General features: G+C 66.2%; 1 protein-coding gene across 3 annotated transcripts in view; it reads right to left on the bottom strand.

Annotated features, from left to right (window-relative positions):
• Positions 1–12717, bottom strand: part of DRC3 (dynein regulatory complex subunit 3) — a 21178-nt gene extending 8461 nt beyond the window's left edge. For 2 of the 3 annotated variants that reach the window (XM_067021957.1, XM_059048912.2), the window contains exons 1-6: positions 11073–12717; positions 8298–8414; positions 5888–6054; positions 3416–3562; positions 841–960; positions 237–349 (exon numbers count right to left, since the gene is read on the bottom strand). In XM_067021957.1, the coding sequence (XP_066878058.1) occupies positions 237–349; positions 841–960; positions 3416–3562; positions 5888–6054; positions 8298–8414; positions 11073–11229 (821 nt within the window). In that variant the 5' untranslated portion in view covers positions 11230–12717. Of the gene's footprint in view, positions 1–236; positions 350–840; positions 961–3415; positions 3563–5887; positions 6055–8297; positions 8415–10885; positions 11012–11072 lie in introns of those variants that run through there. The other variant, XM_067021958.1, reaches the window with a different exon arrangement.

Genomic DNA, 12717 nt, shown 5'->3' with positions numbered 1-12717 from the left:
ACAGCGGGAGCCCATAAACAAGGTAATGAGGGTCAGCGTCACAGACACCAGACACGGTCAGCCAGCCTCCATCTCTGGCAGCCCGGGCCCTGCCGACCAGATACCCATGTGTCCCCGCGCTCGCAGCCGACCCGGTTCTCGAGGCCCTGGGTGCGCCACCTGAGGCCCAGAGTGGAAGGGGAGCCCCCCGATTCCCACGCCCAGGCCCTGGGGGCGGCCGTGACCTGGAAGGGTATGTCTGCAAGAGCTCGTCCACGCCGGGCAGGTGGGACAGCTGGCTACCCTCCACGTCCTCGGCGTACATGCTGTCAAACAGGAAGGGGCCGTTCAGGTGCTCCACGAAGGCCGCCTGCGGTCAGAGACACAGTGGGCTCCCTGGGCAGGGCCCTGTGCTGGGCACCTCGGGAGGGCAGGCTGGGGAAGGGCAGGCGACGGGCCCGGCACAGACGGGTGCCCGGCTCGGTCGGTCCGGCCGGAGGAGACGCGCCACGGAGAGGAATGAGCTTTCCTGGCTCCCCCCCCCCCCCCCAGCCGCCTCCACCGCCGCCAGGAAGCAGCCAGGGGTCTTAAGGACAGGGGCTGCTCTGAGAGATGGTTCCGGCACAGAGGGCCCGGCCCTTGTGCGGGAGGGGGGCCTGGAGGCCGTGGGAGGAGCAGGGGCAGGTCCGAGTGCTGCCCTGACTGAGGTTCTGGCAGCCCAGCGGCCCTGGGCACCAGCCGTTCTCAATAAAAGGGCAGGCTTTGGGGGCCTGGGCCCTGCTCACCTTCACGGCACTGGCCCATGACCTTGGCAGCATCCCGGGGCGGGCGGGGCGGGTCCTCCCACCGGTGGCCTCGTACCTTGTGCTCCTCCAGCTCCCGGCACCGGGCGCGCTCATCCTCCAGCTGGGCCTGCATCCGGCTCTCCTGGTGCTTCAGCTCATCGATGACGTACCGGTGCTTCGCCTCCGCCAGCTCCTTCTGTTGGAGGATCGGGAAGCGGCGGCGTCACCAGGGTCGGGGGGGTCCCTCCTAGCCGCTGGCCTCTGCCGTGCCGTGGCCTCCCCAGCGTGGGCGGGGATCCCCTCCCCGCGGCCCTTGCCAAGTATTCCGAGCCTCAGGGAAATCAGTGGGGGAAGCAGCACGGGCAGGCCGAGGGTCCGTGGGACATCCCTGGGGTGGAGGCCCCCGGCGCAGACTCGGCCGCTCCCCCAGGCCTCCCCGGCCAGGCTCTGGCCCTCTTGTAGGGCTGCACAAGGGAGAGGTGCAGTGGGTGCCCGAGCCACAGGCCTGGGCATGAGGTCTCGGCTCTGGGCCCTGCCCCCTCTGGCCCTCCCCCCCCACCCCCGTCCTGCGTATCCCCTGCCTGCGCCGGGGGCTGCTGGAGCCCCAGGTGGCATCGCCTGTGCTAAGGCTTCAGGTACAAAAGCACCGCCGACCCTCTGTGCTCCAGTATCTGCTCCCCCCCGGCCCCGCCCCTCCTCTCTCAGGACCGCGGCCTGTGCCCCCTGCCCTCTCCCTCTTACGCTGTAAGCCCCACGCCAGCGTCCAGGCCCCCGAATGCGCATCACCTCGTGAGCTCCGCTGCAAATCACAGGGTTCTTCTCCACGGGCCTCGGTCTCAGCAGGCCGAGCCCTGAACCCCAGCGTCACCCTCCTGCCTGTCTCCCCCACCAACACAGAAAGCCCCCCAAGCCCACAGCCCCCACCCGTCCGTGTGCTCTGCTGGGACTGTCCACCGCTCCTCAGGGCTGCACCAGCCTTCAGGCACAGCCCTGGTCTGCCTCGGCTGGGCCCGGCTGTCCTGCTGCCCGAGCCTGGCAGTACCAGCAGGTGAGGGGCTGGGGGCTGGCCCGGGGACAGGAAGCAGCACGGACGGGGGTTCCAGGTGCCCCTGCTTTGCGGGGCTCTGCTCTTACCACCTTTCCCTTATTACTAATCTTGGTGCTTCCAGGCAAAGCCTCTGAGTCGCGGGAGGAGGCTTTGTTTCCTGCAGCACAACGGGGTGCCAGGCTGGGCGGCCTGCCCCCTGTGTAACCTTCTGGGGAAGAGGAGCAACTGGCTGCGGAGCGGCTCGGGAACCGTGCGGTGTCCGGCTGTGCATGGTTTTTTTTTTGGGGGGGTGGTTTAAAAAAATATTTTATTTATTTATTTGGTTGTGCTGGCTCCTTAACTGCAGTACATGGGCTCCTTAGTGGTGGCGTGCAAACTCTTGGTTGCGACATGCATGTGGGATCTAGTTCCCTGACCAGGGATCGAACCTGGGCCCCCTGCATCGGGAGCTCGGAGTCTTAACCACTGTGCCACCAGGGAACTCCCTGTACGTGGTTTTATGATGAGCGAAATACACCCCAGCAGCTCTTCGGCCTATTCCGAGCATTTGAGCCCACGCTGCCTTTCAAATTATTGTCTAAATGCAAAAAATAAGACTTGAGAGTCTTGGGACTTCCCTGGTGGTCCAGCGATTGAGACTGTGTGCTCCCAGCGCAAGGGGCCCGGGTTCGATCCCTGGTCAGGGAACTAGATCCCACGCACCACAGCTAAGACCCGGCGCAGCCAAATAAATAAATAAATATTTTTTTAAAAAAAGACTTGAGAGTCTTGGAATTCAAGACTTGAGATTCTTGTCCTGTTCTGGGACAAGAGGAGGCCATGGTCGGAGGAGGGGCAACTCTCGGGGCACCCCGCCCCCCGCTGCTCTCCGTGGACCCCCCAGGAAGACGCCGTGAGTGGAGGGCTCCACGCTTGGCAGGCAGTGTGGCAGCCAGGGCAGCAGCGCCAGCACCGAGACCGGGGGGCCAGCCCCCCCCAGCTTCCGCCGGGCTCTCCCCGAGCCCCACATCACCTCAGGGCCCCCCACCAGGCATGGGCTCCTTTCTCCCAGGAAAGGCACCAGCTCCCAGGGAGAGGGGTGGGCAGGTCCCTGTCCACCCCCTGCCTGCGCCCAGCACGGCCTCGTGTCGGGCGGGGTTCTTTTTCCAGGGGGCAAAGCACCCACAAACGTCATGCTGCAAAGGGCGGGAAGCACGCGGCAGGGGAGCGGGATAGAGGCGGGGGCGGTCGGCCAGGCCGGGCAGCGGACCGGGGACGGGGGCTTCCTCCAGGCCCTGCTGCCAGACCGCCGGCTCCCGGGGGCCTCTCTCTGGGGCCGGTGCCCTCGGCTCAGAGGGCGCTACTGTGAGCTGTCGTGGCGTGGAGGCGAGTCCTGACTCTGCCCTGAGCTGCTGACCTCGCCAATCGCCCACCCTCGCTTGGTCCCCCGACTTGTTCACCCAGAAAAGCAGGCGGCGGCCTCGAGGTGGGAGGTGGCGCGACAGTGACGGGGGCAGTAAAGGCATCTCGAGGAGGGCCACCCTCCTCTGCCCTGCCCTGCCCTCCCCAGATGCCGGGGCCTGCGCGCTGACCCGCGGAGCCGGACGCACGAGGGCCACGCTACCGTGTGGTCGTCGATGCGCCGGAAGTCCAGGTACACCAGGTCGGGCAGGTAGGCACAGATGAGCAGCCTGTAGTCCTCGGCCTCGGCGACTGGGTTCCCTGAGAGGCTGAGCGTCCGCAGGTCCTTGAACCGCCGCAGGTAGATGATCTGGGGGAGGGGGGGGGTCGCCTGCGTCCTTTCTCCGTCCTCTGCCCGCACTGGGCGGAGCCACGAGGGAGGAGCCATGGGCTTTGCCCAGCACCCGTGGACCTGGGCCCCCATCTCCTCTTCTGTAAGGAGGGTGCAGGGCTGTGGTGCACGGGTGCTGAGAGGACCACACGCCGCACGCCGTGAGGGCCTCCGGCTGCTCCCGTGATGCCCTGGCTGTGCCCACCGCTGCTGCCCTCAGAACGGGCGGCCTTCTCCAACTGTAAAGTGCTGTGCGAGGCCCAGCGCCCTTCGGTTCAACGGAACCTGATTTACAGTTGGCCTGGAGCAGCTGGGTGGCAGCTAGGGGGACGTGCACGGACGGCCATTTATTCTTCCTGTTGTTAGGAACGGGGGGAAAGCCAGCAAGATGCCAGTAGCTCATCTGACGGCATCTCCTGTGCTTTCCTGAAGGAGCGTCTTTGTCATTTGTTTATTCGTTCGACAGAGATCACTAAGCACCTACCAGGCCTCAGGCACGTGCCAGGCCGTAGGGACACAGGGGGCACAAAGCCCTTAGAGCAAGAGCTGGCACTCTACGGCAAGGGACAAGAATGTTTTAAGAGTGAGTAGAATCGTTGCCGTTTGGTTGAAGGGCTAGAAGAACTCAAAGGGGGAGGCGGTGGAGAGGGGGCCTTAGGGACCGTGACAGGGGGGTTTTCAGTTAGGACTGAGGCCTCTGAGGCCTGAGGGAGCAGCCAGGGAAGAGCAGGGGCGAGTGCCTTCCCAGAGGCAAAACCAGCACAAGCAAAGGCCCTGAGGCAGGAAAGAGCACCCTGGACCAGGAACTCAGCAAGGCCAGGGGAGGGAATGGAGGGTCCACGGCAGGGCGGGGCGTGGCCTGAGAGTCAGCGTCCCCTCCACGCCCGGGCCTGGACCTGTGTCCATTAAACTCTGCAGTGTCCGGGGGACGGGTCAGAGGGGGTCTGCTCACGTGTGGCCCTGGGTGCTGGACCGCCCCAGGCAGCAAGAGCTCAAGACGCTCAGAAAGCTTTTCACAAGCAAGATTTGGGGCCGTTGGGGTGTGCCCTTCATCGGAAGATTCCTGAATAAGCAGCATCGCCTGCAGAGCTCTCCTGTGCCCGGTCCTGTAGCAGCCGCTCAACCCTAACTGACTCAGGCCTCACACCAGCCCGCAGGCCGCCGCTCTCCCGTGCACATGGGCACGCGGGCCCCAGGTGCTGAGTCCCCGGCCCGAGGCCGGGCGGCCGGGAGCCCGTTAAACCTCAGCTCTCCACTTATACCTCCCTCGGCCGTCCCGTGTGCCCCCGCCCCGCAGGGCAGAGGGCAGCTGAGCAGTCAGGTCTGGAACCCTGGCAAGAGGTGGGTTGGGTTTACAACCTCCCAGGCACGTGCAGGGCAAACCTCCCAGACCGCACGGCCTCCGGGGTGTGGCCCTCACACACGGGTGAGCAGCCGGCACCCGACCCGCCCCAGGCCTTTCCCCCCTAAACCGCCTGGTCCGCCCACCCCTCTGGTCTGGGTCGGGGGCGTGAGGGGCGCCGTGGGGGAGATTTCTCCTGCTCTCTGTCCTGCCAGCTGTGGACGAGGAAGGCTGCAGCCTGGGCTGCTGGATCACAGCCACGAGGCGCGCCAGCCCAGGGCGACGCTGAGGACAGCTGAGCCGGGAGGGGGGTCAGCCCCCTCCACGCAGCCCCCTGCTCCGGCCTCGGCCGTGGCCGCGATGGACGCGGCTGCAGCGCCCATCTCTCCCCTGCTCTCCGAGCCCCACCCTGCAGTGAGGCTGGCAGGCAGTTAACGCCCGGAGCCGCGGGGACAGGACTGGGGCTGATGCTCGGGCCCTGCACGCCCGCCCAGTGGCTCGGGGCCCCCATCACGCCCGGCAGCAGTATCTGTCGCACACCTGCACGGTGGCTCCGGTTGCCCCGGGGTCACCCAGCTTCCCGAGTGCCACGTTCCCCCCGTGGCACCCAGGGCCCTGCCCCGGCCCTGCTGCCAGCTCACAGGGAGTGTTGGTAGGGGACCCTCCCTGGCCCCGACCCTTCCAGTGACCCGGGGCTGTTGTCGGTCTCTGTCCCCAGTGAGCACGAGCCAGATGCTCCAGGGCCGAGGGGTCCCCAGCCCAGCAAACGTCTGCTGAGTGGGTGTGGGGGCAGGGAAGGCAAGGTCCCACCGGGGCAGGGGCACAAACGGACCCACACGTGGGCTCTCGGGGCCTAAGCTGGCGTGCGAACATCATCGAGTCTGGAATTCTGGCTTTTCGGGGACAAGGGGCAGGTCGGAGGCTCGGCCCGGGGCCCCCCGCCCCCCGGCGCCCTCGCTCACGTTCATCACGTCGCCGATCTCGTTGTTGCCCAGCGACAGCACCTGCAGCTTGACCAGCGCGTCCAGCGAGTCGATCTTGGAGATTCTGTTGTTGGACAGGCTCAGGTCCTCCAGGTTCACCAGCGTGTCCAGCCCCTCGATGGCCTCGATGTTGTTGAAGGACAGGTCTGGAGGACGGCTCCGGGTTAGGGTGACTGTCCTGAACCCAACCCCCCGCCCCCAACGGCTCCACTGCCCACTTCCCGGCCCCGGACTCGGGCAAAGGCTCGCGTCGATGCGGCCCTCGTTCCAGGATGGAAACTCCCTGGTGGGTGGGGGCAGCGCACTTCGGGGTGGGGGAGACCCGCGCGGGCCGGGCTGCCCCAAACTCCAGGCCCAGCCCCGGCTGAGACCTCAGGACCCCCCTAGTCCAAGTTTCTCGTCTCTGGGAATAAAACTGCTTTTTCGCCACCACGGGTTTGGGGGTTTGGTTGGGGTTGGTGTCCTTGAACATCGATGGCCCAGAGGCCCAAACTGGGAACTTTTCAAGAGCTTCAGCTAAAGCCCTCATGTGGAAAGGGGACTCAGGAAGTCGGTCTGGCCTCCCTGGCGCCTCAGGGGGACTCTCTCCCGGGACACTCTCCCTACGCCAGGCCCTCCCCCAGCGTTTCCTCCTTTGTCACCGCCTGCATCTTAGGGCTGAGGGAGCCAGGATTCAAAGGGGCCTGGTGGTCACGTGCTCAAGATCACGAGCAGGTAAGGAAGGCAGGGCGCAGAGGGCGGAGGTAACGTGTACAGAACCGGCCAGCACGCTGGCGGAGCGGGACCCGGACTGGGTCAGCCCGCTTCCTTTCGCGCCTGCAGCCGGGTTCTGCTCTTTGCAGGCGTGCTGGTACACGGTTAACGGGGTAGGCGCGGGCAGCCCTGACCTGTAGCGCTTGCTGGCTTCGGTGGTGTAAATACTCCCGCTGTGGCCAATTTCAAGCTACCAACAGGACGGGCCTGAGTGTAAAGCTGGGACAAGATGTGGACAGTCAGCTTCTGGGGGCAGTGCCAGCCGGCTCCCGCTCGCCCCCAGTGCTGGGACAGCTGACTGGGCCACCAGCTGGGCCCGTGCTTGCGGGCGGGGGCAGTGCCCGTGGCTGGACAAAGGCAGGCTTCTGACTCTCTGAGGGGGTAGCCTGACCGCTTGCCAGAACTTTCCCCTCCGGCTCTCTCGCCCCTGCCCCCCCCGAACACTAGGCATCACAGGGGCATCTCACGGGGACCCGTGACCCTTGTTTTATGTCTGCAAGACTGCAGGGCCTGGGAGCTCTTGCCTAAAAGCAGGGCCTTCAGAGCGGGTGAGGCTCAGGGTCTAGGCTGACCCGCCCCCTCTCCTCCTCCATCTCCTGGTGGTGCAGGTGGGCCGCCGAGCCTGGGACTCAGCATAACGGGTGCCGGGCTGCCGGGAGGGCTTGTCTGGGCGAGACCTGGGCCCGGCAGTCAGGAGACCTGGCTCTCGTCTGCTCTGCTGCTGGTACATGCAGCTCCAAGTCCGCCAGCCTCTCAACCTCTGCACCCGTGACATGACAGTGTCATCCTGCCCCGGGGGGGGGTTGCTGTGGTCTGGCGGCCACCCTCACAACCACAGCTGAGTGTCCCGCGAGCTGGGAGGGACCTCGATGCCCCAGGTAGCCTGTACTGGGAAGCAGCCTGACAGGACGGCGGGGGTGTGGCTTTGGGATCAGACGGGCGTGGGTCTCGTCCCAGCTCTGCTGCGTCTTGGTCACGGACCTCTGGGCGGTGCCCCGGCCTCCGGAGCCCCTAGGGTGGCCGGGAGGGCCAAAGAAGCCCCCTCAGTGGGCTCGGGAGCTCCCAGCCAGCCCCGCCCCTCGTCGGGTGCCTGCTGCCGGATGTGAGGGCGCCGCCCGAGGCTGGCAGGTTGGACGCACTTCGGCAAAGCCCCTGCCGCCTCGGCGGTGAGGGCCGGAGCCCTGGAGTCGGGCAAGGCCCCTGCTCGCTGTGGCCTCAGTTTGCTCCCGTCTACAGTGGGGTTGCCGGGCGGCTAGAAGGCCTCACACGGAGAGCGCGCGGGCCGTGCCTAGCAGGTAGAAAGTGCTCAGCACTCTAGCGCGGGGACGGCTGGTTCTGGTTTGATCTGGGCCCCCCACACAGCAGGGCCCCCAGTCGTCTGTCACCCTGAGTCTAGAGTACCTGGACCACGAGCCCTCCCGGACTGGGATGTTTGACGGCTGGGGCAGACGTTCTGCCCCGCGGTGTCCGAGCACATACGTGCCGAGCTCTGCCCAGCGCAGGCCCAGGCTTCCTTGCTCCCAGCAGACGGAGCTCCCGCTGCACGGGGGCCGCCACGGGGCTGGCGGGGAGGTCTACCTGGGGGGCAGCCTCGGGAGGTGTCGCCGCGGGCCGGGGGGGCGCGCGGGGGCCTCACCCAGCCAGACCAGGTGCGTGAGGTTCTCCAGGCCCTCGATCTTCTCGATGGTGTTGTTGTCCAGCCGCAGCTGCCGCAGGTTCTCAAACTGCCAGAGGCTGTCGATGCGGAGGATGTCTGAAACGAAGTTGGGTGCGCTGGGGCCGCTTCCGGCCCGGGTCAGGGTCAGGGCGTAGTTCCGGTCTCGGGGGCCGGATGACTGATGCTGACCGTGGGAGGGGCCCCAGGGCCCCGCTGCCTTCCGCGGAGCTCGGGGTCCCTGTTGGTGCCGCCGTCCGGGGCCACCACAGGGCCGGGTAGGCCCGCGCAGGGTGGAGGGGGGCGGGCCTTCCAGGGCGGGGACTCACAGGGCTCCGCCTCGAAACACCTGGGCTCAGGACACAGGGCACGGGCAGGGCCCCCCAGGGTGGCAGATAGAACTGAGGCTGCCGGGGTGGCCAGTCAACTAGTGGAGCCGGTTGGAGGGTGCTCTGGCCACGTGCAAGGAAGTAGTTAATGTCCGTGCCCACTGACCCTGCAACGCCTCTACCTGGAATCACGTGCTGTGCGAGTGCCCGAGGATGAGGCCCCGAACGTCCATATCCGGGGAGGGGGTGACCCGCCCCGCGGAGGCAGCTCCTGGCGTCACTGCGGTGCCTGACCCCCTTGCTCCTGAGCCAGCCGGGGCTTGGTCTCTGCCACGGCTGCCCCGAGCTCTGAGTAACGCTTAGTGTGACAAGCATACACTGTGTGTGTAAATGTGTGTAAAACTCTAGAGGCCTGACCTTGTCCCCGGTTCTCTTAGAAACCGCAGAGAGCTGTTGTTTACATGCCCCTTTTTCTATGTTTGCTTCTGTGATGATTCCCAAAACATAAAGTTAGAATATGCTCATTAAAAGAACTGAAATAATATAGAAGTGAAAGGAGTAAAAAAAAAAAAAAAAAAAAAAAAAAGCCCCTAATAGCCACACATTCGGGGCAGCCGTTTCAATATTTATTCAGACGGGCAGGCGCCCCTCCCAGCTGCCCACCCCAAGCTGGGTCGCGGTGGGGGGGCGGTGGGCAGCACTTCTCTGACCCAGGGCCCTGGCCCCCCCGGTCCCCAGGGCTGCCTGGGATGGAGTCTGTTCCCCGGCTCTGTGGCCACATCTCCTGGAATGATACCAGCCCCACCTGTGCTTCTGGGGCAAGGCCCCGCCCCGCCCCCGGATCTCCTGGTCTGGATTTTCCCTCTCTGGCCCTGGTTGTGGTTGACCTTGGCTGTGGTTGACCCTGCAGACACCAGCCCTGGGCGGCTCCCCCACTCCTGGGCACCCTGCCTGGCGCGCCTGTGTGCTGGCCCTTCTCTAGGCGTCAGCAGTTCACGTGGAAAAGCCAGAACGACACGAAAGAGCCAGACGTATTTGACAGCATGACAGGGCTGCCCAAGAAGCCCATTCAGTCTTCAACATGGACACGGGATCTGCCTCTGCTGCCACCGGCTCGCTGCAGCCTGCTGTCATGGCTCCCTGTCCCTCCCCTGCCCAGGACCTCCCTGGGCTCCTGCCTCACTCACTCAACGCCAGACATCTTCTCTCGGCCCCGAGGCTGATGCTAGCTGATCCCCGCCCGGCCTCTGACCTGCGTCCGCACAGGAGCGCCTGCCCCAGGGCCTGGGCACTGGCTGTTCCCTCTCTGCCTCGACTGATCTGCCCGGGGCTCCATGCGGCTCCCGGCCTCACCTCCTCCGTGTCTTGGCTCCCCTGTCACCCCTGTGCCGAGGCCCCTGCCCGCCCGACCACACTGCACCCCACTCCCCTCCTCTCCTCTCTTGGCTCCGCTTCTCTCCGCACACACGTGTCCCCCTCCCTTGAAGCTCAGCTCCGCGAGTCCCTGGTGGCGCAGAGCAGCGCCCTGGCCGGGACAGGCGTCCGCTACATAGTCGCGGAGGGGCGGCCGAAGGAGGTCTGAGGACCGCCGCGCCTTCCCTTCAGCCCCCTGCCGCCGGGAGCCCCGCGGCCCGCCCTGCCCTGGGCGCCTGCAGCTCCTGAGGCCGGGCCGGGCCTGCCGTGCGCCGCACATCCCCGGGGCTGACTCAGCAGCCCCTCGTGGCCGCTGGGTGACCCGGCAGGCCAGCCCCGGAGGCCCAGGACACAGCAGGAACGTCAATCAGCCCGGTCCCTGTGCTGTGACCCGCCCGCGCCGGACACGAGGGGTCACGGGACCCCCGCCCACCCGTCCTGCCTCCCCACCTGTACCCTCTGCCCGACTCGCTGGCCTCCTTTAGTGAGCCGGGCACCGGGTCTGTGCTGTCTGGTCTCGCCCTCCCAGCCAGCGCCTGAGACACGGATTCCAGTCGCCCCGGTGCACGGGGGGGGGTGCCAAGGACCTGCCTGGTCCCGAGCCACGCCTCCCCCCAGGCGGTCCTGCGCTCCAGAGGGGACCCCCCACTTCTGTTTCCAGCCCCTCCGCGGCAGCTGCTCCCCGAGCACATGGCCCTTCCCCGGCCCCGCCCCTTCCTGGCCGCGTGGACCGCCCTCCTAGGTGCCCCCCACCTTTGGGGACCAGCGTGGCCTTTGGGGGTCACTTAAGGCTCGGAACGGGAGGATGCTCCCTTGTTTTGCCCTTACTCAGAACTGGGAGCGTTGTGGCTGTTCCAGCGCTACCCACGCGGGGTATCAGGCTTTAAAACCGCCCGTGCCGGTCCCGTGCCTTCTGACCCAGGCAGCCCGAATGCGACCGCGGACCGCGGACCACGCACGGAAGCGGGGCCCCTGCGCCCGCCCCGCCCCGCCCCGCCCCGCCCCGGATACGCACTCTGGAAGTCCAGCTGCAGGGACTGGACGTCCTTGAAGAGGATGCCCTCCTGCTTGGCCAGCTGCCCGGCCTCGTCTCGCGGGCCCTGCTCTACAACGGCCAGCCTGAGCATCTCCTCATCCATCACCCTGGGCTCCGTGTCGCACAGCCGGTTCATCCTCCCTGGAAGACACCACGTCCCTCGCCCAGGCCGCTGCTCCTGCCTCCCTTTGAGGGCGGGCTCTGGCTGGGGTCCTTCCGCGGCATCGTGGCGGCCCCCTCCCGCCCTTGGCCACTGTGCCCGGGCTTCTCCGGGGCCCCTCTGGACCCCCACCCGCCTGGCCCCACGAGCAGGCTGTGACGCCAGCCGGCCCCGGTGTCCACACGGCTCTCTTCAGCCCGTGGAGCTCAGCTGCGCGCACAGCCGTGGTCGCCTCAGGCCTCTGGCTTTCTGCGCCCGCCCTCGTCGGGTTTCTTGGCACCAACCACCGACCACGATCCTCGGAGGCCCCCCTTCCCTGAGAGCCTCACCCCCTCCAGGTGGCCGTGTCTGTAAGCTCCCCCCCCCCCCGCAGCTGCCCAGCGTGTGGCCACTGGTGGACACCAACCCAAGCTGGTCATTCGTTTCCCCCTCCCCGCCGAGAGACGCGAGCTGCGGCCGGAGGACGAAGTGCCTATCAGGGCTGGCCAGGTGCACGGTGAGTGAGAGAGTAAGAGGGCCTGGGGCAGACGGACAGACAGAAGCAGAGATGGGAACCTGATCCAGGAATAAAGGCGAAAGGATGGACAGACTGACACAGAGGCTGCCTTCTCCTCGCTGGCTTCCCGGCCCCTCCTGTCCTGACTCCAGGCCCCGGGAGAGGGAGAGTGTCCTGACTTCCGCACGTTAAATCCTCGTTTCCTTAAACTAACCCCAGGAGGTGTCTGTTGCTAACGGCCCAAAGGAATTTGGCTGAGACGCACAGGGGCGTCTGTGGGGTGGGTCAGTCCCGGGCGGACCTGGGCTGCTATTCGTGGCCGGACAGAGCCATGGCCCCGGGCAGCCTGACGTCACTCCATCGTTACTAGCCGCCTTAGTGAGAACATCCAGAAGGGCTGGACCCTGCAGGAGGGCATGCGCCCCTGGAAACTCCCCGATTCTGCCTCCGAACCCTCTGGAAACTCAGTTCTCCCCCTGCTTTCCACACTGTTCTCACCTCCCTGCTGGCTTCACCTTCCGCCCTGGCCCCTGTGTCCCCACAGCCAGGCCTCCCTGCCCCGCTGGTCCCTGACGCCGGGCAGCCCGGCATTCTGCCTTTTATTCCACCGAGCGCTACTGGGGACACTCCCGACGTTGGGCGAACCAGGGGGGGCCTAGCTATCCTGCACCTGGTCTCCAAGACTGCTGCTGCCCGGCTGCCCACCTCCTCTCCCCCTAACGTGCAGCTTATGCAAATGTGCATCTCCTGTTTCTGGAGTGTCCATGACCCATGGTCCCAGGGCCCTTAACTTTCACGGGTCCTTTCCTCCTGCCCCCACCTCCGCCACCCCGCCCCCTTCTCCTCCGGTGCCTTCCTGCCTCCCAGCCTCTGCTCCATCTCCTTCGGGTGATTGACTCAACTCCCGAGGACGTTTCCGGTCCTCCAGCTCCCCGTCCTTCTGAAACAGTTTTTTCTGAGATTTCACA

The sequence above is a fragment of the Kogia breviceps genome, chromosome 19 (assembly GCF_026419965.1).
Source record: "Kogia breviceps isolate mKogBre1 chromosome 19, mKogBre1 haplotype 1, whole genome shotgun sequence".
NCBI lineage: Eukaryota > Metazoa > Chordata > Mammalia > Artiodactyla > Physeteridae > Kogia > Kogia breviceps.
The sequence above is the reverse complement of the archived record's forward strand: the minus strand, read 5'-3'. Positions and strand labels throughout refer to the sequence as shown.